This window comes from Ovis canadensis, chromosome 11, assembly GCF_042477335.2.
Source record: "Ovis canadensis isolate MfBH-ARS-UI-01 breed Bighorn chromosome 11, ARS-UI_OviCan_v2, whole genome shotgun sequence".
In the NCBI taxonomy this organism is placed as follows: domain Eukaryota; kingdom Metazoa; phylum Chordata; class Mammalia; order Artiodactyla; family Bovidae; genus Ovis; species Ovis canadensis.
In genome coordinates, this window is record NC_091255.1 from 41419488 (window position 1) to 41445078 (window position 25591).

Sequence of the window (25591 nt, forward strand, 5' to 3'; positions counted from 1 at the left end):
GCTGCTTTCACGTTAACTGCACCAGTCAGCCAATTCACTTGTGCTCAAGGCTGACCAAGCAAGACAAAAGGGAAAGCAGTATTTGCACCCCATAGTCTCTTCCAACTAGCTTTCAGTCTTGAAATGATTAAAGTGTGTGGGAGGCGCAGATTTTTACCTTCCAGAGATGGTTGCTATGTCCCCTCTCTGTGAATGCAGGGGAAGTTTGTGGCTGCTTCAACCAGAGTGTAGCAGAAGCAACACTACGTGAATCCCGAGGCTAGTCATAGAACGTCACACACTTCTCTGGCTCCCTAGGGAAGCCTGTCTGAGACCCCAGCTGCCAGGCTGTGGAGACGACCTCAGATGAGCCTCCACAGAGAGACAACCCAGAGGTTGCAAATATAGATGTTCTAACTGCAACCTGGCTACGGTCCAGCTGACAGCCAGCATCAGCTTCCAGACCCAAGAAGACACCCCTAGATGCTTCCTGCCTCCTGGAGAGCATGCAAACCCCAGCCTTCAAACCTCTCAGCTGAGCCTAGACTGTGCAGCAGTGAAAAGCTGTTTCTGATGGGCTTCACCCAGACCCCTGATCCCCAGCTTGTGTAAGTGTCATGAAATGACTACTCTGCAAGGCTTGGTTTTGGGGTAAATTTTTATGGAACAACAGCATCTGGAAGGGCTAGACTTGTTAGCTTAAACACCTCACAGTGGAAAGAGCAAACGTGTGTCTGCTGAACTCCTACATCTCAAATTCCACACTAACAGAAACTGTGGGGGAAGCTAAAAATACAGACTGGTAAGAATTTAGTTAGGCTGCAGCAACAGGAAAACAGTAGTAACACTTAAAAAAGAGAGAAGTTTGTTTCTCAGTTAAAAATTCAGACGGGCACTTCAGGGCTACTGTCCCCACCAGAGGGAACTCAACCTCTACTTGTCTGCTGTTCACAAGATCAGGCTTCCACCCCATTAACCACAACAACTATCTAAGCACCATCTGTTCCATGTACATTTCAGCTAACAGGGGTGGAAAGGAGAAGAGACAGGCATACCATCCTTCTAAGGACACTTCCTGCAAGTGCAGCCACAAAACGGCAAAAAAAATCTGGGAAACACTGTCTCTGTTGCCATGTTCTGGCTAATAAGTGGGAAATGAGCAGAAGGGAAAAACTAATAGTGGGGGATAAACAGCAGCAAACAGCAGGTGCTGCCACATGCACATTGCGAAAATCAGTCTGGTTTAGGATCGCAGCCTCAAATAACAACAGCTGCCTCAAGAACGACACCACTGGGTCTCCTGCTAGACTCCCAACTCAACAGACTGACGTCAGATCTTTCAGGTTCAATAATATCATGTCTTTACACAGCATTCACTTTCCTCATCAGATATGTATAAATAAAATGGGAAATAAGCACTTACCAAATTAATGACTTAGTAAGTTAATGATTCATAAGAAAGGAAAGGACATTTAGAGACAAAGATTTCCTCAAAAATCAGAGACGTGTCCTGATGGCTCTTCCTGCAATCAGTGGCTCCTTGGACAAGTCACTCAGTGACCTGAGGTCCCGCTCTGTCACCGATACACTGGTGTCACACAGAACAGGTTTGCCATGAGGATCAAATGAGATCACAAACGTCACGGTGCTTTGTAAACAGTAGAGTTTTATACAAATATAAAGTTATGCACCTTCAAAGCTCTCACTCCAATAAAGACACGCATTCAATTAAACAAAACATCTTCAAAAAAATTTTAACAATGTATAAATACAATCACAAAATAATCCATTGATTAAAACAAAGTTTACAGTACCTACAACAGAATTCACAGATGCCTACAGTATTTTGCAGATTGTTACATATGTTGTTTTAACAAATACCGTTAATACAAATGCATGATTTACAATATCCCCATTACAGCAAGACAAAAAAAATAGATTCATAAAATAAAACGTCTTTTAGGCATTTACAATGCCAAGTACTGAAATAATTATTCTCACTATTACATAAGAATAATACTCTTTTTAGTGGAGAAAGACTTCATTAGGCCAAGGATCACTGAAGTGCTTCTGGGGGTTTCGAAGTAAAATCTGGCTATTCTCCCCCAAAAATAAATAGAACAGCAGCCATCCCTAGGAATCCCATGAAAATAAACTATGAATGTTCCTGTTATGTTAACTGGGTCTTGAGTACAAGACTCATCAGTAAACCAAATTTTAGAAACTAGTTAACACCAACAGCCCAAGTGTGGTTTGTACCTGCCTGTGAATGCCTAGGATAAGAAGTTTCATCACGAAAGTATATATAAGTGTAAAATTAACCATTATTTCTAACGTATACATTAGCCAGAGTGCTCACTCTTACCATGGAAGCAAAAACTTCTAAAATAATCTACAGAAACAGTGTGTAAACACAGAGTTTTGAGATAGACTAAGAACATCCTTCTGTGTTCTATGGACCAAGATGCAAAGGTCTCCATTTACATGGACGTGAACACAAACACTTTAACTTAAAAGACACAGGGATCTCACAAGACTATGGACAGACGCCTATGTATACCATAAACCAAATGCCGACAATGTTTCTAGCCATACCACACCTTCAAGGCCCAAGTGCTAGAAAGAAGACAATATGAAAACTACTTTTCCTTTTTCTTAAAGTCAATTTTTAAATGGAAAAACAAACCCCACACTCCTCTTTGCAGTAGCTTCTGAGTTCTGAAGGTTCAGTCAAGACCCCCTTGGGCGGTTCCCCATGAAAAAAGCACGCAGACTTTCACTCTCCTGAGGAGGTCTGAGTGTCGCCAGTGGTCTGGAAAAGAGAAACAATTCCTTAATGACAAAAGTGATTTACAAAATAAAGAAAAGCTATTTTACATAAAACACCAGATTCAAAGCACTAGGAAAACATTTCCTATTTGTCAGCAGATGCAGTTACTACATGGCCCCATTATGTTAAAAATTACTGTCATGCTGGAGAAGTAAAGCAGTGAGTCCACCCGGATGTCCAGCAAGCAATCTCACTGGAGCAGAGCATCACTGGCTGCCATGTAAGTCTACCAACCCTGTCTATGTACGTTAGGCTCAAAGTTCAAAATCTGAAGGGAAAAACCTATTGAGCGCACACCTGAAAATTACCATAAGGTGGACTTCACCCAGCAAAAGTATACTAGGACTCTGCCAAAGCCGTCAAGATGAGTCCTGGCCCTGCAAGAATCCTTGCTTTCCCCACTTCTTCACTTTTCTACAAGAGAAACCATACAGGAAAGAGCAACAAATTTCAAGAGAGGAGAGCTGGGTTAAGCCCTCACTTTGAACCACTTAGCCGCTGTTTATTTCTGAGACGCCACTTAGCCTCTCAGGGCCTTAGTCACAAAGGTAATCTCTGGACCAGCAACATCAGCACCACCTGGGAACGTGTAAACATGCAACTGGTGAGACCTGGCCCCAGGTTATCAAGTAAGTAAGAAACTTCGGGGGTGGGACCCCGAGATCTGTGTTCTAGCCCTCCAAGCAATCCTGATGCAGGGCCAAGGTTGAAAACCCGTTAACTGTCCTACGCATCATTACCTGCCCAACCTACTGCACAAACACAAACGTGAGGCGTCACTCACACAAAGACCTAATCAATTTCCTAAAGATTTTACCAGCAACTATTTTTACCTAAGAATACTACTGATCCCACTGAAAACTCTTAACTGAAACCTTCACATCCAGAAACTACAGTAATAAAACTTACATGTTCTTAAAAAAATCTGAGTACTTTTAAAATAATCTTTAATGATACGGTCTTATGTTTCTAACTTGCTCTTACTATAAACCCTAAAACCATATAAGATACATTCTTTAAGACTGCCACCAGAAGTAATGGAAAGCAACTGAACTTCAGCTAAATTTTTCTAAAAAAAAAAAAAAATTATTGGCAGTGAACAGTTTAGCCCTCTGGTTTTAAAATAACTTCAGGACAGTGACATTTTTGGAATGTCCTAAAAGCTTCCAAAGACAAAATAACTTGACCATCATCATTTCATACTTAAATATATCCCTTTAAAAACTTCAAGTATTTCATAGAAATTAAACTCTACAAGAGTTAGAAATCATCACTGCATTAGTCACTGACCACATCAAAATGATCCTCACATCCAGAGAACACTTACTTGTCTTAAAAACTGCCTCCCAAGGTACGTGGTGGCCATGCTGGTTAGGTTCTTCCTGCTGCCCACTTTGCACCTGATGTAGCCATATAGGTTGGCCCCTTGCAGCACCACGCCCATGATAACCACCGCCTGGGGGAAGGCAACAATCAACAGTTACGGGCCTGACGGTGACTGACCGTTCTGCCATCAATGACACATAGAGCCCAGCTGGCAAAAGAAGAGGAAGCTTTGTGAAGGGTGGCAGAGACTCCTCCCATCTCCCTTCCAGAACAGACTCATCCACCACGAGCTCTGCACTGTCCAACAAGCAGCCATCAACATGCATGCTGTGTGTCAGACCTGGGGGTACAGTGGCGGGACCTCCCTACTATTTTCCATGGTTCAGTGAGTAGACATAGAAAAGTAACTGAGACCCAGAAGGAGCGCAAATGTCAATTATTTCCTTAAGAATTCCAAAAGAATGGTCAAGAGAAAGACAACATGGCCCTAATCCCACATGACTGATGTCCTTACAAGTAGAGATCAGGACACTGACATGTACAGAGGGAAGACCACGTAAAGACACAGGGAGAAGACAGCCAATAAGCCAGAGAGACAGAGACCTTCAGGACTGGGAGAAAACACAGTGCTGCCGTGTCAGCCCCCGGTCTGAGTACTTTGTCAGGGCAGCCAGAGCAGACAGGTTCAGCTGCACCAGGTACCTCAGCACGTGAGCTCCAGCACTCTCACCCGGAGCTGCGAGCCTCGAGTAAGCAGTCTTACTGCCACAAGGCCACCAGGCTGTGAGGAAGCCCCAACTAGCCGTGTGCAAAGTCCACGTGGGAGGCCATGGGACCTCATAGAGAGGGGCCATACCAGCCCCCAGCCACTGTCCAATCAAAAAAACAAAAGATCCCAAGCCAGAACTTCCCAGACAAGCCCCTTCCAACCTCCTCAACCAGAGAAACTGAGAGAGACTGTACAATGACTGCTGCAGTAGATAACAGGACAGGTCACCACCAGCACATTCAGGAAGGACCACCGTCAGCTCCAAACTAAGCTAAGCACGTCGGGAGTATGCGGACCACCCACACCGGACAAGGTCCTGGGACCAATGTGGTAATCCCTTAGATGGGCTAAGTCAACACACTGCTGGGCACCTGGAGAACTGGTGAGACGGGGTCTTTCACAGGACTGTTTTCTAGTGCTCAGAGGAAAGCAGAGTTGAGAATCCAAACTCAGGAAATACAAGATGAAGCTGCCTGTTTGAGACAGGACCCTAATGTTATTGATAAGACTGGTGGTCACCTATTGCGATTACCCACTGGCCACCTGGGTGGGTCACCGACACTCACCAACCACTTTACTCTGAAAGAGAAGAGAGCACTGAAGGCAAAGACCACCCACAGCACAGGACAGGCAACGAGTCCCAACCAGAAGATCCTTGATTCAGCCTCAGAGACGGTTTTACCCTCTTGAGGGGAGGCCTACAAAACAACACAGATTTAATAACCAAGGTTCTGTGATATTTATTGGCAAAAAGTTAAAACATTTTTAGTGAAAAACTCCTTACCCTCAAATTTAAATAAATTAATACAGACAACCCAAGTCCCAACTTTGAATCCCTACTCCCTGCCCTGTTCAAACAGTAGATGTACCACCACTGTGATGTTTAGAACTGGTCTTAACATGCTTTGTTTTAAATCGAGAATGTTTTATTTTCAAGGCAGAGTGGACAGTTTGTCATCACCCAACACAGTAAAAGTGGCCTCTGACAGGCTTCTAGTCATGCCTCTTACACTTACACTGGTTATTCATAACCAACCCTTTAACAACACCTTCATGGTAAGCATTCAGTAAACCAAGGCTGTGGTCATCCTGGAGACTCAAAGGTGAAGTCAGGGTCCAGAGTCAGGACCCTGACAATGACCAACACATCTCAGCAATATCCAGGAATGTAAAAGGTTGTGTGCTGTTCCCCAGGTGGGTTTTATAACATAAAGGTCTAGGGCTCACTGAGCACACACTGCTTTCTGAGAAGCACTAGTCAGGGCCCTTCCAAGCAGAAGGTGAGAGATTTAACCCATGCTGTCTTCAAGAATGTTGTCCTCTGCTGCCCAAGCTGATTCCACTATAGGGAAGCAGGCTAAAACCCCAAAGTAACCAGTGTCCCCCAGGGCTTCTGAAGGCAAAGCTAAAGAGCAAACTGCTTCCATCAACTCAGATTTTCTATGCACTTGCAATCCTCTTTCTTCCCTGCCCAGGAATGGAGAAGGGCCATGGGGGCAAGAGGGAGCCATTGGAGGCAGTTACCCCTGGCAGAGCCCACAGAGCCAAGGGGCTCAGAAGAGATCCTGCAGCAGCAGTCCCCAGGGGCCAGCCGGGCACACGGCATACACTCGGAGCCCAAGCCGTCTCTCATGATTCTTTCCTGGACACACCATTTTCAGCCTGAGCCGGCCAGAGAAAACGGGGAGTTCAGAAGGCCATCCAGTTTAGTGCTGCCCCGCCAAGGGATCTGGGGTGGTTCTTTATGAGTTGATTACGTCTACATAGGTAACTTATCCTTAAATAATCAAATATTATCTATACAAAATGTATTAAATGACATGCAAGAAAACCAAAACACCAGAGGCTGTTTACCTTCCGGGACTCAAACACCCAATGGCTTTTTCCGTCTTCATCAATATGATTCCACCAGCGCAGGCCAACCATTAGTCTACCTGTGACATTCTGGTGAAGATTAACACACATACACACATTTTAAAAACACCACCGACAGATCTACCTTAACATCCTATCTTAGTGTAACATTTCACAAACAACAAATCATCAGCTTTCCATCCATAACACCCAGTTAAGACCAGCACATGTGAGGCCTGGACAAAAGAGTAACTACAATGGCCACGCAGGCCCAGCAGGACAGAGGTGACAGGATCGGCACATCCACAAATGTCGCCCTTCTTTCCCCTCGTGAGCTCTCGCCCTTTCTCTGGTTTCCTGTTTCTAAACCCGACTCTTTAGCCACTGGGACCTACTTTTGGACTGAATACTGAGTTCCCCCAAATTCATGTGCTGAAAGTCTAGCCCCACAGCATCGCCCAGTGATAGTGTCAGGAGAAAGCCTCAGGGAGGTGACGAGGGTGAGATGGGGTCAGGAGGGGGGAGCCTGTGCAGATGGGATTAGTGTCCCCCTTAGAGGCAGGAGAGTTTCTACCCTCTCTCTCTGCTCTCAGCTGTGTGAGAAGTGAGCAGTCTAGAACCTGGTGGAGGGCCCTCGCCAGAAGCTGAACATGCTGGCACCCTGTACCTGGATTTCCAGCCTCCAGAATGTGGAAAATAAATCCCTGTTGTTTGCGAGCCACCCAGTCTCTCGTATTGTGTAAGCAGTCCATTTAATAGTTTCCCCATTCCTGACTTAATTTCATATCTCAATTATTTGTGTATCTGTATGTAATCCTGCCACACACAAAGAGTGACTTTCTTTAAGCCTTTTTTTTTTTAAGAGTTCATCAGAAAATATATTTTCTGACCATATTTCTTAAAACTCTAAACCCACAAGGTTCTAATTGTTTAATTTTTAGAAATTACCAGGAGGAACTGACTAAAAGTAAAAAGGTAGTGTTCTATCTGGCTAGGCAGAAATAACATGAACAACAAAAAGAAACATTCATCAAAACAAAACTATGACCTGGATACAGTAAACACTTTAGGACATAAAGCAACAAAAGGAATTCAAAGTCAAGCCAAAGAAGACTGTACAAAATAAGTCCTTACAGAAAACAGACCTTTGTAATTTTTATTCTCCACATTTTGTGGCCTACAGAAACTGGCCACCACCAAGCCAAAGACTTCTGATTATCTCTAACAATCAAAAGATCTAAAATGGCTGGGCTGGTGGGCATGAGTAGACCCATAACACCTTATTGGTTTTTGAATCAGTAAACACATCTCTGAAATTGCAAAACTAGTTTTTGCATTTTTCCCCCCTGTATTCGAAATTTAAAAATTTCCAAACATACAAAAAAGCTTTACAGTGAATACGTATATGCCTAATCCGGGAGTCTATATCTCATATTTGACCAGTGACTTCCTCACACGCCCCTCTATCTGTACAACTACCGCTCCACCACCATGGCCTCTGGGTCTATTTCTTACCTTCTCAGTATCCCCTACGACATGGCTCCTCAGGCCCAGCACTATCTGCACTCGGGGCCAGATAATTCTCTGACATGGGAGGCTGTCCCGGCTATGCACCTTAAGATGGCCAGCAGCATCCCTGGCCTCCACCGTGATGCCAAGAGCACACTTCCCCACCCCAAGCTGCGACAACCAAAAATGTCTTCGGATGGTGACACACAACAAACGCCCGCAGGGGTGGGGGGGAATTGACCCTGGCTAAGAAACACTGTCCTGGAGCTCCCATGGGAGCCTTCGCAATGGTGGGGACTCCTTCAGTTATCTGTGGTCAAGCTATCCAGGGGTCTTATCTAGAAATCACACATGGCACAGCCAGAGGTGACCCCTGAAGCAAAACCAATGGTGTGGACCAGAAGCAGTATGTGCGTGGTCTGTAGCTGCTGGTCGCATTTTTGTGTGTTTCACTTTAAAGCTGATGCAGGTTAACATAACACACAGACAAGTCAGTACAGTAGTAACCTACTGACATAACTGGCACTTGTACACAGATGAAGCCTAAGGTAACAAAAAGATAAATTAACCCCAATCGAAAATGCTATCTTTTTTTTTTTTTTTACTGTTTATATGTCATTCAATCTCATCACATTAAACGATTTTAAAATAAAAGCAATCAAACCTACCTTGACTGCCCAAAAGTCACATGACAACAACAAGATAATTGTCACCATACAGGCAATAAAGCTGCTGCTGAACAATTCACAGAGAAGATAGACTATAATTGCACTGACTCGAAAGAATAAATGGAAAAATGATGCCACTGGGTGTCTGAAAACCAAAACATAACAAAAGAAATGCAATTACATTTTACGACAGATACTGCAGATGTAGATGAAAATGTTTCAGCCACAGAACCGTGCAGAGTCTTGTCAAAATAAAAGGTGACTTGAGGAAGAAGCAAACCAAGTACCTCTCTTTTTTCCTAAGTCCCATTATTTGACTAGGCCCTGCTGTCACAGAAAATACACTATGTAAACATGACTTTACACCTCACTGACTATAAACTTTCACAAGAAACATAACAAGAAACCTTACCAAGGTTGGAGAAATAAGGGACACTATACTCTTAGGACCAACTCCTATTTTCACCTGTCTAAAAGGCATGCCCTCAGAATTCCCAGGCCCTCAGAAATCCCTTCAGGCATTAAGACAAAATACCTATCAGGCAGAGCTGGTGTTTTATTAACAGCATCATTGAGCTATAACCACATGCCATACAATTCACCTGTTTAAAGGGTATAATTCAGTGATTTCTGGTAATATTTACAGAATTGTGCAACTATCACACAATCAATTTTAGAACTTTTTCATGATTCCCCGCCCCCCAAAAGAAATCCTATACCTGTGGGCAGTCACGCCCCTATTTACCCCAATTACACCCCTCCTCCAGCCCCCGGTAACCACTAACGTGCTTTCTGTCCCTATGGATTTGCCTGTTCTGGACACTCCACATAAATGAAATCATATAAAATGTGGTCTTCTGCACTGGTATCTCTCACTTGGCGTAATGCTTTCAAGGTTCAGGTAGTTTTATTTCATTAAGTGAATTTCTTTAGAGAGTACTAAGTTTGGAACTGAAATTTGGCTTGTTTTCATATTAATTGACACAAAAGATACAGTACTGAAATTTTCACAATAAACCCAAATGTAATGTATCTTTAGAAATTAGCTTTAAAAATGGTGCATCCTTGGTACAAAAGTCAGAATTTAAAACACTGGTGTTCAAATAACTGGCTTTGCAGATTTGAAAACTCAGTACTGAGTAAAATTCCATATGTCAACTATTCCCAGAGAAAACGTGAGATGTCATCTCATCTCAGACTGAAAAGCGAACTGGCAGTACACAATCTTCACCAGCATAGTCACAACCACTCTGCCCAGAAAACCAGTGCTGGCACCAGTCAACAGACGAAACAGCACCAGACGCTGACCCATCCCTTACAACTTGTCCTTATACCTGATTTTGGATTTTTTCGGTCTGTTAGTTGTCTCCTCTTCCGCATCAAACAGTGAAACATCTTCAGTGTCGTCAGTACTGTCCTGATAGGAAAAGTAGACACTCATGAAGCAAAATGCAAACATCGTTTTATTTTTATTTTTACTTTATTTTACTTTAAAATACTGTATTGGTTTTGCCATACATTGACATGAATCCACCACGGGTGTACATGCGTTCCCAAACTTGAACCCCCCTCCCACCTCCCTCCCCATAACATCTCTCTGGGTCATGAAGCAAAATGAAATCCCGTCTTCCACTAGTCAACACGGAAGACAACGGAAAGACACAGTCACAGCCACCTAGAACTCACAGCCCAGGTCTCATCCTGGCTTTGTTATCACTATGTGAAAACACCTTAGTCTTGTAACTTATCCTGTCTCCGCGCCCCGGCCCTGGACCAGCCCCTACCCCCGGCACAGTCCACTTCACCCTCCCATTCAGGGCAGGAAGCATTCCGCGTTGTGCGCAGCTCTTTCCCAGGGCCTAAGACGGTGGCCTCGACCACGGTAACTCCTCAACACGAAAACACCACCTACGATAATCTAAGCAAAAGTGTAATTTTTCCAAAAACAGGAAGATGCCCTGAGGGCAGATGTGGTCACGGGAGTGGACCAAGCGTCCATCACCTCCAACGCTGCTTCGACGGCATAAACTTCACCGCTAGGCCCGGGAGGGCAACTCCTCTAATCCCACGTCCAGAGCGGCGGCCCCCTCCCCTCGCCCGTCCACACTCGGCGTCTTCGCTACTGCCCCCTTCAAACCCAGCAGGCCGGGCCCCTCCAGGCCCTCACCTGGCAGACCCAGCCGCCGAGGCCCTCTCCCGGCGCCCACAGCCCCTCACCTGCTGCAACATGACGGCTAGGCGCCAGCCCCACTTCCGGAAGCCACGTCAGCGCCGCAGCCGCGGGGAGGGACCGACCAGACGCGAAAAGCACTCCACCAGCCAGGAGGAGCCGAAGTAACAGCGGAAACCCGGCCCTACTTCCGCATCCGGGCTCTCGGGGGAGGAGCGAGTGGGGTGGGGCGAGTGTGGGGACTGGGCGACTCGGGGTGGGGCGGGGCTAACGAGTGGGCGAGACGAGAAGCCAGGACTCGGGGTGGGGCGGGGCTAGCAAGTGGGCGGGGACTCGCGGACTGGTCCAAGCAGGAGCTGAAATTAACCGTGCAGCATATCGCGGAAAGCTTCATGGTTTATCACGTAGAGATGTTGCTTGTAACTACAGGGTGTCCTTCCCATCATTGTGGACGGCCTCAGGGCAGGTTTGGGGACGGGGTGTTCCATAGTTTTAGTTTGAGTGTTCTACGATGATCTGTAATCCTGTACAGCATTGCTTTTGTACTTTAAATGGTGGAAACAATTGAAAAAATAAATGTGCACTTACCAATTATCTAACTGACCCCTGTGTTCCGTCCCTTCTTCGGGAAGGTGATGAAAGGGTGTCCCTACAGGATGGGTACCTACTCAATAGGAGATGTTATTCTTATTATGGTTTTAAGTTTAGCGGCTAAGGATGTGGTCTTGCCCCTTGAAGGAGCTGAGTTCAGGGACTTGGCATCTTCTCTGAAACTGAGATGGTAACAGTGTTCTACCTGCTAGGCCTATGTGAAACTGCTCTTGGAAGACTCGGAATAATATGTAGAAGCACGTTTCCTTAATTGAGGGGATTCTTTCCATACAAATCACAATTTTGTATGGCTATTGGCCAATGCTACTTTACACCTGATATCTTAATAATGGAGAAAAAAATTCTCCAAGGAGAGAAAGGCTGCCAAACATTAGTATTCACGGACTTGGAGGTGAAAGTGGAGGCTGGGAGCAGGTGTCTCGTGCATCTAGTCTGTCATGCCAGGGTTTTGGTGGCCCACCCAGTGTGTGGGTTGTGGGGTTGGAGTTTTGTTGTTTTAATCTGCTACTGTTTGAATGGTTTGCATCCCACAGCCATGCTGGGCTAGTGGAGGGTACCCCCTTCGGATGGGGCTTGAGCTCTCTGATGGGCCAGAGGCCCTGTGCTGGGCTGCATGCTTCTAAATTACCTGCCTGGCCCCTCAACAGCTTTAAGTAGCAACATCGACACACGCTATCAGTGTAGAAAGGGTCAGTTCAGTTCAGTTCAGTTGCTCAGTTGTGCTGGATTATTTGCAACCCCACGGACTACAGCTCGCCTGGCCTCCCTGTCCATCACCAACTCCCAGAGTCTACTCAAACTCATGTCCATTGAGTCGGTGCTGACATTACTTAGTCAACAAAGGTCCGTCTAGTCAAGGCTATGGTTTTTCCAATAGTCATGTATGGATGTGAGAGTTGGACTATAAAGAAAGCTGAGTGCTGAAGAATTTATGCTTTTGAACTGTGGTGTTGGAGAAGACTCTTGAGAGTCCCTTGGACTGCAAGGAGATCCAACCAGTCCATCCTAAAGGAGATCAGTCCTGGGTGTTCATTGGAAGGACTGATGTTGAAGCTGAAACTCCAATACTTTGGCCACCTGATGCGAAGAGCTGACTCATTGAAAAGTCCCTGATGCTGGGAAAGATTGAAGGCAGGAGAAGGGGATGACAGAGGATGAGATGGTTGGATGGCATCACCAACTCAATGGACATGGGTTTGGGTGGACTCCGGGAATTGGTGATGGACAGGGAGGCCTGGCATGCTACGGTTCATGGGATCTCAAAAAGTCGGACATGACTGAGCGACTGAACTGAACTGAACTCTGCATATAAGTTAGATAACCAGGGTCACAATATACAGCCTTGACATTCTCCTTTCCAAATTTGGAACCAGTTTGTTGTTCCATGTCCAGTTCTAACTGTTGCTTCTTGACCTGCATACAGATTTCTCAGGAGGCAGGTCAGGTGGTCTGTTATCTCTTTAAGAATTTTCCAGTTTGTTGAGATCTACACAAAGGCTTTGGTGTAGTCAATAAAGTAGAAGTAGATGTTTTTCTGGAACTCTCTTGCTATTTTGATAATCCAACAGATGTTGGCAATTGGATCTCTGATTCCTCTGCCTTTTCTAAATCCAACTTGAACATCTGGAAGTTCACAGTTCACATACTGTTGAAGCCTGGCTTGGAGAATTTTGAGCATTACTTTGCTAGCGTGTGAGATGAGTGCAGTTGTGCAGTAGTTTGAGCATTCTTTGGCATTGCCTTTCTTTGGGATTGGAATGAAAACTGACCTATTCCAGTCCTGTGGCCACTGCTGAGTTTTCCAAATTTGCTGGCATATTAATTCTTCTCCCTAGGAGTTAGCCCTGAGAAGGAAACACAATTTGAGGGCTCCTTTTTGATACTTAATTGAACTTACTGTGCTTCATCAGGCTTCCGTACAAAAACACCAGGGGACTCCAGTGCATGATTCTGATATAATCCCTTTGGTCCATTTGCTAGAAGAAATGGCACAGGAAATTGGTAGCGACAAGTGGTATTAAATTTCCAAAAACCACTTCTCCATCCCCCATCAGTGAAACAGGGTTTCCATGCATCTCATTAAATGGTTTTCAGTGGGAATACAGATACCAATCTCTCTTAGTCTCTGTTTCCTTACTTTGCTAAGTATCAGTTCTTTGACTTATAGGAAGATAATGAAGAGTCCCCATGGTAAATGCCAGGGAACAGTTGAAAACAAACAAAACAAAAGAGGCCAAATATCAACATCTACTTGGTTTCTTGTTTATTATAAGACACTGTAATTTCCCAAGGCTGGTTCAAATAAACACATTCTGTCCAAGTTCAGGGGCCGCGGTTTTCCCCAGCTTCATGAAGTTGTCGATGGGCAGACCTTTGATCTTCCTGATCCATGCAGCTCTGCTGGCCTTTTCTGGATCGACCGCTCCAACTGGCTTTATGGCCTGAAACTCTTTCATCCTGGCCTCCCTATACTCTTTCTGCTCCTTCACAGTCAGCAGCATGAACTCTGTGTTCACTCGTAAGGGGTCAAGGGCAGAGCAGAAGCGGGGCCGTTCTTTCCTGGCAGCCTGGGCTGCGGTGCTCACGAGCGGAGCCAGCATGCGGTTTGGCTTGATGACCTGCGTGCTGGTTAAGGGGCTGAAGTTGCGCACTCCATCAGTTGAACTGGTCGCCCGGTCTTCGCCCTTCGAGCCACCACGGAACCTGGGGCAGATAAGCACCGGCTGGGGGATGGTGGACTGCACTCGGGGGCCATGTACAGACTTCTTCAGGTTGGGCTGAAGCTTCTGGATTTTGAGGGGAATATTGGTCTGCTTCACTTCTATGGGAGGAGTGCTGAATCTCAGTCGGTCAACTGCTTGTTGGACCACTTGGCCCTTCAAACTCAAGACCTTCCTTGGGTATGGAATGGAAGGTCCCCAGACATCGATGATCTGGGCCTGGGGCCTCCGGGGATAGGCAAACTCCCCAGAATTATGGGCTTTCTGCAGGGCGTTCACGGTCAGGAGGAACTGGTCAGGTGACATGGGAATGCCCCAGGACTTCTTTGAGCGACTGATCAAGTCTCCTGAAATTCCCAGATACCTTTGTTTTGGTAATTTCTCCATATCATCTGCTTTTCCCAAAAACAGAAAAGAAAAGCAAATCAGTGTTCCATGTAAACTATTAAATACTCATTCATGAAAATTAAATCCATTCTAACTATTATGCAGACTAAGGTCGTTGTTGCCCAATGGACACGCCACCATCATGTGAACAAAAATCCTCTATGAGATGAGCAATCAGAACATATTTAACGTGAGCTTTTAATAGATATGCTAGTATTTGTGTCCAAGGGTGCATTAACATCTAGATATGCATATTTTGGAAGGAACATCTCTCTTCCACACATTCTTGAAATTCCCCTGTGGGAATGAACTTCACACCCCATTTATGGGCCTTATAAATTTTTAGTGAAGTGTTAGTTGCTCAGTCATGTCCAACTCTTTGCAACCCTGTGAACAGTAGCCCACCAGGCCCCTCTGTCCATGCAATTTTCCAGGCAAGAATACTGGAATGGGTTGCCATGCCCTCCTCCAGGGGATCTTCCAGCCCCAGGGAACAAACTCTCATCTCTTACATCTCCTGCACTGGCAGGCAGGTTCTTTACCACTAGTACCACCTGGGAAGCCCATAAATTTTTAGTAACACGCATAGATTTTTAAATAAAACTTGTATAGCAAAGCTTGATCTCCACTTTATTATAATCATATTTGATTCCAAAAGATCTTTGGATGTTTCTTAGAATCAAAACTGCCTTCAAAAAATATGTCTCCACTGCAAAATGGAAACTATCACATGGCCAAAAAGCAATTCCTGAACAGGAGATCCCAAAACATTTTGAATGATAACAGGTCCAAAAGCCACTGATAAGGACAAAAGATTCATTCTAGCACACTGGTGGCTCAGGGGTAAAGAATCTGCCTGCCAGTGCAGGAGATGCAGGTTCGCTCCCTGGGTGGGGAAGAGCCCCTGAAGAATGAAATGGCAACACACTCCAGTATTCTTGCCAGGAAATCACATGGACAGAGGAGCCTGGCGGGCTACAGTCCATGGGGTGGCAAAGATTCTGACACGACCGAGTGACTAAACAGTTTCACACTTTTCTGTGTGGCCTCAAGTTAGTAGGGGATGATTAGGGGAAATCAGTCACTAAACCAACACCACATTCTTAGGAGGAGCTGGGGATTTATCTGTTCTGAATCAAAGATAAACAAAGCTATTGGCCTGGTGAAAAACTGAACTGAACAGAGAGAGAAAGAGGGGCTTAATCCTGTCACACTGATTCAGAATAAAGGATCACCCGTCTTCTGATCTCCGGCGACAACAGGTTTTGCTTCCAAATTCTCCTGCTCAGCACCCATGCCATTTGCTTCCTGAGAACCCAGTCTCTTCCTGCCATCTTTCCATGGTGACTTTGGCTTTCCTGGACTTGGAGGTGTTTCCATTAACACACCTAAATTAAGATTGAAGAGGAAACTGTAGTTATTCTGTGATTCAATCAAAGATGACTACTGGGGGCACAGCTGATAATTCAACTGATCTTCACCCAAATTATCACTTTATAGTTTGATGTTTCTTATTCCTTGAAGCTAGGCAGTCACCTAGAACCAAAGGTCCATTTGGTCACCAGCTGAACCCCACCCCCAATCTGATTTCCTACTGATTATGAAGCTTTAAGTGTTATCTGAAATTTCTAGTGCTCTGTCCTAGCTGATCATTTGTGGTATAATATGCTTGGAGGTGATCTATTGATCTAGTATTTTCCAGGTTAGCATGTTATCAACCAGAGGTCTAGAGAGAAGAGAGCAATATATCTCGTCTCTGTCTTAAGGAAATAATCACGTACTATATGTTTGGAAAGTAAATCATGAACTATATGTTTGGAAAATGGCTTCCCAGATGGCTCAGTGGTAAAGAATCCACCTGCCAAGCAGGAGACACTAGAGTTACAGGGTCGATCCCTAGGTTGGGAAGATCCCCTGGAGAAGGGCATGCCAATCCACTACAGTATTCTTGCCTGGGGAATCCCATGGACAGAGGAGCCTGGCAGTCTACAGTCCATGGGGTCAGACACGACAGAGCAACTAACCCAACGGCAACATACGTTTGGATCAAGGGCGTGGAGGAAGGTGTTGGTAGCTTGTTTCTTGTTTTAATGGCAAGTATGAAGGGCTCAATGGACATGAGTTTGAGTAAACTCTGGAAGTTGGTGATGGACAAAGGCCTGGCGTGCTGCGATTCATGGGGTCGCAAAGAGTCGGACACGACTGAGTGACTGAACTGAACTGGACTGATGAAGGGCTAGCGTCACCTCCTGTAGAAAGAGTCTAATACATTTGGAAATTAGGCCTTGAAATTAAGCAGCTTTCCTTGAGCTGCCTATTAGATTGTCATGTCAAAGAGAACAGTTCCCATCTGCCCTAAAGAACTGGATATACATCATTAAGAAACCACTGGCCAAAATATCCCACAAAGAAGCTGGTCCTGGCAGCCCCTTGCCTGCCCCAGTGGATACCACAGAGGCTGCCTGGGTTCAGCTGTCTCACCTGTAGGTAATCTGGATGTCCTCCGGAAGATGCGGGACCTGTGAGGTTTGCTTAACAGGGACTCCTGGGCTGTCTGCCTGCTGGACACAGAATCCCTTGGACTGTAGACCTGGGTGCTAGACTTGGAGAGGACTTCTGCAAAGCTGTTTTCTTCCCTGTCCTCCTCTCTGTCCTTCTTCTTTTGTTTGGCCCGCTCCACTGAGTACTGCCACTTGATATTCTCAAACTGAAACAGGAGGATGTTGCTCTCCGTGTTGATCACCATCCTGGAACCAAAGCAACATGATTGCCCACAAAAGGGGACTTCCCTGGTAGTCCAGTGGTTAAGACTACACCTCCCAGTGAGGGGGAGCGAGTTCAATCCCTGGTTGGGGAACTAAGATCCCACACACCCCTAAAAGGAACATGGAGGCTGCCATTGCCCCAGCTTCCAAATATGCATTAAGACTACTGTCCCATTGGATCCTGAGCCAAGAGATCAGTGCTGGGGCAATGACCACACAAACAGGGTGGTGTAGGTTGTTGTAGGGTCTAGAACGGAGAAAGGTAGCAGGCCGTGAAGCATAACTCATTAGCTCTGTAGCTGGTTTCTTTAAAAATGAGTTGTGAGCAAAGCCCACGTGTCCTGATCACTTCACTTCTCGAGTTAAAACATTTTTAAGTGAATTTCTGTTCCTGGAGTAAGTGCTAAGGACCTAGGTACCTGAGACAGAAAGCTTAGCTACTCTGCACACAGATGTCTGGAAGTTCGCTCCTTTTTTAAGTACAGCATCCAAATGCCACATGTCTATCGTCATGATGAGATAAGAAAGCTCTCTAATGGGGGAAGTCTTCAAGCGCTCGCTGACCTTCTACCCCAATCTTCACTCCATCACTCCAGGATCTCTGTGCACACTCTATGTCCAGACAGGACATTTTGTATTTGAAAAGCAGGAGGGTTTCCATCTTCCCTAATGCCCCCTGAACCCAGGACCCCCAATATTACCTCCCACCCACTGTTCCTGGGGTTCACAACATTCACAGGGTGCTGCTCCCCAACCCTGGTTCCTAGGTTGCCTATAACTGTAAACAAGAGAAGGAAATGCTGTGTGCAGGCTCCTTTCTGCTCCAAAAGGCTGTAATTTTAAGGCTATCAACAGTCAGCATAAACTCTCCATTAAAGTGACTGGTTATGGTAGGATACGCTGGAATGGAATTAAGGAACCACCCCAGTTAGAAATCTTTCAGACTCATTTTTACTCAAGCTGACGTCTCTCTTTGGATGTCACGAATGAGAAAAAAGGTCAGAGGTGACCTCTCTTTATGGCTTTCTGACTTCATGACTGAAAGAGTATTCATTTATTGAGCCTTATTACACAGAAGGAAGGCAAAGTAGTTCAGAGCGACTAGGTGATGTCTCAAGTGAGCCTGTGCTAGAATTTAAAAGTCTAGTTGGGTATTTTTACATAATATCACGTGAACCTAGTATATAACAACACAGGGCTATATTCAGTTAGTGCCACCATGGTTCTGTTTCGTAAACTCCTCTGCTCCCTGGAGAAGGGAAGAGCCACCTACTCCAGTATTCTTGCCTGGAAAATCCCATGGACAGAGGAGCCTGGTGGGCTACAGTTCATGGCGTCACAAAGAAAAGACTTGACTAAGTGATTGAGCACACACACCTCTGCTCAGTTCTGCCCCGCTGGACATGGGGCCACCTGCCAATGCCACCCCAACCCTCCTGCAAGTCTCCTTGCATCAGAAACGAGACACAGGGAGCTGAGGAGCGCTCAGGCTGGACACGGGATCAGGGGGCAGGTGGAGGCTGCCTGTTGGCAGAACCAGGTCCCTGCAGCAGAGCTGTATCATGCCCATCATGTGATCAGATCTGACCCTGGAAACAAATGAGCCCCTGAGCCTATCATCCACCGCAACCCAAAATGCAGATGAGCACAACCTGTGCTCTCCTGCTGCCAGCAAATCCGGGGCCAGTGTCCCAGAGGAGGGTAAAAGAAACCATCTAAACAGACTCGCTCAGGACCCTGACCTCCACAGCGGCCACCCACCTGTTGCCCTGAATAAAGAAGGACAGCACAGGATCACCTCTGCCATTGGCTTTCATCACCTTCAGACAGTTCCCGTTTAGGAAATTGTAAATGCGGATCTTGCCATCGGCACAAGCACTGATGACCCGGAGGAAGAGAAGGGCCACATGGAGAACCTCCCTGGAAGGGAACAGAGCAACGGGCAGTACCCACCTTCCGGCAAACCACTCGGATGTGTCTGCAGTTAGGGACTTTGGTGTGTGGTTGGAAGGGGGTGGGGGGCTCATGACTGTCCTTGAAGCAATGTTTGCCTCATTTTGTGATTCTGGATGTAAACCATTAACCCTCAAGATGCAGCTGTACTCTCTCCCCTCACTCTGCAGTTACTGTTCCTACAACTTGGTCACAGTGCCACAAGGCAGAAAAACAAAAGGGCTTATGTCAAGATTTTGTGTGTGTGTGTCAGATATATAGATGACTGTGCTTCTCTCTTACAATTTGATTTCTAGCTATCAGACTTCTACAAATGTCATGCTCAGAATCATTTGACGTTTTGAATCTTTTTAAAAGTAGCATTATTATACAAATAAAGAAAAAAACAGACGGGAAAATGGTTATCTTTATAAGAAGCAAAAATCTGGTATTTGAGCAGGTTCTCTTGGTCCTCAAATTAGTGGCTTTTATTCTTTCAGTGAAACATCCCATAGGTAAACTGTACCCAGCAGCTGAGATTTTTGAGCTCTCTTTTGTGATTACCAGCAGGAGAAAGGGGGGGGTGGGAATCGGGAAAAGACTTAGATAAATGCCTCTAACAAAATCCCCCTGGCAACAGTTGGGTCCTAGCTGGGCTCCAGATAAGTGGAGTATTTAGATCTGACAAGTGCCATTACCCCACTGCTATTAATGCTACTGAAAAATGGAACTTGATGTCACCAATTTGTTAGACCTTGTGTGCAAAGTAGGTCCATTGATCTCTGCCACCTCCACCCATCCAAGTCCATCCATGGCCACATTCATATGTTACTTTCTCCATAAAGCCATCTCTCACCTCCACTGCTCCTCTCACCCCACTTATATACATAGACTTCCAGTATATTGCCAGGTCCTCGGGCACAACGCTTGTCTTATCCACCTTTGCACACCCAGCACCCAGCACACGGCCCAATCCCGCAGCAGGTCCTCAAGAAATATTTATTATAAAAGTGAACATTGGCTCATGTTTCAGTGTATGATCATTGCTGAGGTATGTTAAAACAATGACATCCAACATAGGGAGTTGGGATGGGCAAATATACATTGTTCTACTTAAAATGGATAACCAGCAGGGACCTACCGTGTAGCACAGGGAGCTTTGCTCAATGTTACATGGCAGCCTGGGTGGGAGGGGAGTTTGGGGGGAGAACACATGCATATGCGTTCTCTGTTTATGGCTGAGTTGCTCTATTGTGCACCTGAAACCATCTCAACATTGCTAATCAGCTGTGTTTTTGTTGTTGTTTAGTTGCTAAGTCATGTCTGACTCTCATGCTTCAATATGAAATAAAAGTTAAAAAACAAATAAAAGAATGACATCCACCACATATCATCTGGACTTGGTCAGATTCCAAGGTGACCAAGGTACCAGAGTCATGCTGAGACTTTTCAAGGCTCCAACAACTAGCAAAACAAAAATAACAAAGACTTTGAAACACAGAAGACATTCAAAGAACAGCAAAGAAGTCAATGTGGCTTGATGTATCACGTGATGAACACATGGATAGATGGACAGATGGATAGATACATAATAAATGTAAGGTATAAAATACATGTAAGAACGTTCAACAAAGTTCTCATTTTGTTCCAAGATGAAACTGCAATAAATTTATTGGTGCCCTAAGTGCACCTCAGTCCACCTATGGCGAATCCAGCACTGGGAGAGATGCCTCATGATTGAAGGCTTTTCCTCCTTGTGTGTCTCTTTGGATCTTGCTATACAGTCAACAAAAACAAGACCAGGAGCTGACTGTGGCTCAGATCATGAACTCCTTATTGCCAAATTCAGGCTGAAATTGAAGAAAGTAGGGAAAACGACTAGACCATTCAGGTATGACCTAAATCAAATCCCTTATGATTATACAGTGGAAGTGAGAAATAGATTTAAGGGACTAGATCTGATAGATAGAGTGCCTGATGAACTATGGAATGAGGTTCATGACATTGTATAGGAGACAGGGATCAAGACCATCCCCATGGAAAAGAAATGCAAAAAAGCAAAATGGCTTTCTGAGGAGGCCTTACAAATAGCTGTGGAAAGAAGAGAAGTGAAAAGAAGAGAAATGGAAAGCAAAGGAGAAAAGGAAAGATATAAGCATCTGAAAGCAGAGTTCCAAAGAATAGCAAGAAGAGATAAGAAAACCTTCCTCAGTGATCAATGCAAAGAAATAGAAGAAAACAATAGAATGGGAAAGACTAGAGATCTCTTCAAGAAAATTAGAGACACCAAGGGAACATTTCATGCAAAGATGGGCTCGATAAAAGACAGAAATGGTATGGACCTAACAGAAGCAGAAGATATTAAGAAGAGGTGGCAAAAATACACAGAACTATACGAAAAAGATCTTCACGATCAAGATAATCACGATGGTGTGATCATTCACCTAGAGCCAGACATCCTTGAATGTGAAGTTAAGTGGGCCTTAGAAAGCATCACTATGAACAAAGCTAGTGGAGGTGATGAAATTCCAGTTGAGCTATTTCAAATCCTGAAAGATGATGCTGTGAAAGTGCTGCACTCAATATCCAGCAAATTTGGAAAACTCAGCAGTGGCCACAGGACTGGAAAAGGTCAGTTTTCATTCCAATCCCAAAGAAAGGCAATGCCAAAGAATGCTCAAACTATTGCACAATTGCATTCATCTCACACGCTAGCAAAGTAATGCTCAAAATTCTCCAAGCCAGCCTTCAGCAATACGTGAACTGTGAATTTCCAGATGTTCAAGCTGGTTTTAGAAAAGGCAGAGGAACCAGAGACCAAATTGCCAACATCCGCTGGATCATCGAAAAAGCAAGAGAGTTCCAGAAAAACATCTATTTGTGCTTTATTGACTATGCCAAAGCCTTTGACTGTGTGGATCACAATAGACTGTGGAAAGTTCTGAAAGAGATGGGAATACCAGACCTCCTGAGCTACCTCTTGAGAAATCTATATGCAGGGCAGGAAGCAACAGTTAGAATTGGACATGGAACAACAGACTGGTTCCAAATAGGAAAAGGAGTACATCAAGGCTGTATATTGTCACCCTGCTTATTTAACTTCTATGCAGAGTATATCATGAGAAACGCTGGGCTGGAAGAAGCACAAGCTAGAATCAAGATTGCCAGAAGAAATATCAATAACGTTAGATATGCAGATGACACCACCCTTATGGCAGAAAGTGAAGAGGAACTAAAAAACCTCTTGATGAAAGTGAAAGTGAAAAGTGAAAAAGTTGGCTTAAAGCTCAACATTCAGAAAATGAAGATCATGGCATCTGGTCCCATCACTTCATGGGAAATAGATGGGGAAACAGTGGAAACAGTGTCAGAGTTTATATTTTGGGGCTCCAAAATCACTGCAGATGATGACTGCAGCCATGAAATTAAAAGATGCTTATTCCTTGGAAGGAAAGTTATGACCAACCTAGATAGCATATTGAAAAGCAGAGACATTACTTTGCCAACAAAGGTCCATCTAGTCAAGGCTATGGTTTTTCCAGTGGTCATATATGGATGTGAGAGTTGGACTGTGAAGAAAGCTGAGTGCCAAAGAACTGATGCTTTTGAACTGTGGTGCTGGAGAAGACTCTTGAGAGGCCCTTGGACTGCAAGGAGATCCAACCAGTCCATTCTGAAGGAGATCAGCCCTGGGATTTCTTTGGAGGGAATGATGCTGAAGCTGAAACTCCAGTACTTTGGGGATTGGGGGCAGGAGGAGAAGGGGACGACAGAGGATGAGATGGCTGGATGGCATCACTCACGTGATGGACGTGAGTGTGAGTGAACTCTGGGGGTTGGTGATGGACAGGGAGGCCTGGCATGCTGCGATTCATAGGGTCGCAAAGAGTCAGACACTACTGAGCGACTGAACTGAACTGAACTGAGCTGAGCCTACACTTCTTATGGGTTCCTGTGACATTTGGTGGTTCAGCCTATATACCAGTATAGCCTGTGATTTAAAGCACAGACTTTGGGATCAGAAAATCTGGGATCAAAACCTGATCGTATCTCTTACTGACTGTATAAACTTGAGAAAATAACCTCTCAGTCTTCAGTTTTCTCTTCCATGAGAAGGGGAACTGCTTCAGAGGATTCCTGTCGGGATCAAATCAATCAAGGTATTTTTAAAACTAAGCCTATACTTCACACAACAGTGGTTTTCATGGTTCTGGCATAATCCAGTCTCCTTTCATATTTTATCTCTGCTCTAGAAATGTCACTTGTCTCTTTCTTTGTCCCTCCTTGATCAAAAAAAAAAAAAAACCACTGCAGAAGCTGATGTCAGTGAAAATGGTGACGTTCAAAGGAACTCCAAAATTCCATCCTTCCATAAAAGCAACGAAAAAACTGGCAAAAACTGTCAGAATCAACTATTTGGAACTCTAGAAAACAACCAAAGGCTTGCAGCAACCCAAGGGAAACCACTAATAAAGTAATTCAAAAATATATAGTAAAAACATGATGACAGAATTAAAATGATACACTGTTAATATCTAAATATCCATTCAACACCCCAAAAGACCACAATAGAAGACTTGAGAAATGAAACAAACAAACAAACAAAGACTATAGAAAAACAAAGAGCCAAATGGTAGAGTTAAGTTCGTTTTACACTTAATGTAAATAGATTAAATTCTTCCACTAAAAGGCGGACATTGGGAGAAATAATTAAAAACATGATCCAACTAAATGCTGCCTACAGGAGGCTCACTGTAGATTCAAAGACACAAATAACGTTGAAAGTGAAAGAGTGGGTAAAAAACATACTCCTTGCCAAAGGAGCACCAGAGTGTCTATACAAATACAACACAAAATAGATTTTTAGACAAAATTGTTAATAGAGACAAAAAAAGAACATTACATAATAATGATAAAAGAATGAATTTACCAAGGAGATATAACAATTACAAAATCTTTGCTTAGACTGCCCCCCAAAAATAAGAGATAAAATTCAAATTACTAAAATCAGAAATGAAACAGAGGACGTTACTACTGACTGATAGAAATATTGAGTAATCAGATAGTGGGAATGGCCACATAACATTATGAACATACTAAAAAACATTCTATTGTACCTCATGAAACAGTGAATTTTGTGTCATGTGAATTATCTTAATTTTTAAGTTGTAAATATATATATTCAGTTTACTTAATATATATTAAAATGTTATATATAATATATAAATATACATTTAATGTATTAAGTATATAATGTATATAAATATACAATGTATACATTAAATGGAATGAAGGTGTTCAGTGTACTTGATAGTCATATTTCTTGCAGTAAATTAATAATTTGGCTTCTTTGTACAAATCAATAGCATGAATTTGCTTTCTTAACACTTCATTATGTCCAGCTAAACTACCTACCAAGGAGATCAAACTGCCCAGCAAGATCAAACCAGTCAATCCTAAAAGAAATCAATCCTGAATATTCATTGGAAGGACTGACGCTGAAACAGAAGCTCCAGTCCTTTGGCCACCTGATGCAAAGAACTGAGTCACTAGAAAAGACCCTAGAGCTGGGGAAGGTTGAAGGCAGGAGGAGAAGGGGATGGCAGAGGATAAGATGATTGGATGGCATCACCAACTCAATGGACATGAGTTTGAGCAAACTCTGGGAAATGGTGAAGGACAAGGAATCCTGACTTGCTGCAGTCTATGGGATTGCAAAGAGTGAGACACAACCTAATAACTGAACAACAATCAAGCACTAATATACACACAGTGCTGCTACAGATAAGTGGGAGAAAGGGCCCTACAAATGAGAACACTGCCCATGTCCTCCAAATGTACTACAACTGTCTATGGATTTGCTGTAAGTGTGCAAGGTATCAAAAGCCAATGTGGATGGTGTGTTGGGCTGTCATTCAGTGGAAATGGGAATGGTTTAAGAAGGTCTCATAGCTGAAGTACTAATACAATGGGTTTGATGAAATGATGAACACACTGCTGAGTTTGCTGGAAACAATTATCTTCCAACAACTAAATTAAATCCTACTGAATCATGCTCGGAAGGTTTTAA

The 25591-nt window shown here is 44.3% G+C and overlaps 2 protein-coding genes across 4 annotated transcripts in view; both read right to left on the reverse strand.

The window, feature by feature from the left end:
- Positions 1-1625: 1625 nt before the first annotated feature.
- Positions 1626-11534, reverse strand: TVP23C (trans-golgi network vesicle protein 23 homolog C). 2 transcript variants are annotated; one of them, XM_069542923.1, is made up of 7 exons: positions 11153-11534; positions 10270-10352; positions 8936-9080; positions 6759-6848; positions 5471-5602; positions 4137-4265; positions 1626-2791 (listed from the first exon to the last, which is right to left on the reverse strand). In XM_069542923.1, exons 1-7 carry the CDS (start codon positions 11162-11164, stop codon positions 2756-2758), a joined length of 627 nt encoding a protein of 208 aa, XP_069399024.1. In that variant the 5' UTR covers positions 11165-11534; the 3' UTR covers positions 1626-2755. The 2 variants fall into 2 exon arrangements, with proteins under 2 accessions (XP_069399024.1, XP_069399025.1); XM_069542924.1 differs by having other exon boundaries at positions 11103-11277.
- Positions 11535-13957: 2423 nt separating this feature from the next.
- FBXW10B (F-box and WD repeat domain containing 10B) overlaps positions 13958-25591 on the reverse strand; it is a 30775-nt gene continuing 19141 nt past the window's right edge. The window contains exons 11-14 of one of the 2 annotated variants that reach the window (XM_069603586.1): positions 19351-19509; positions 17306-17571; positions 16060-16212; positions 13958-14829 (exon numbers count right to left, since the gene is read on the reverse strand). In XM_069603586.1, coding sequence (XP_069459687.1) covers positions 14015-14829; positions 16060-16212; positions 17306-17571; positions 19351-19509 — 1393 coding nt within the window. In that variant the 3' untranslated portion in view covers positions 13958-14014. The remainder of the gene's footprint in view (positions 14830-16059; positions 16213-17305; positions 17572-19350; positions 19510-25591) is intronic. The other variant, XM_069603587.1, reaches the window with a different exon arrangement.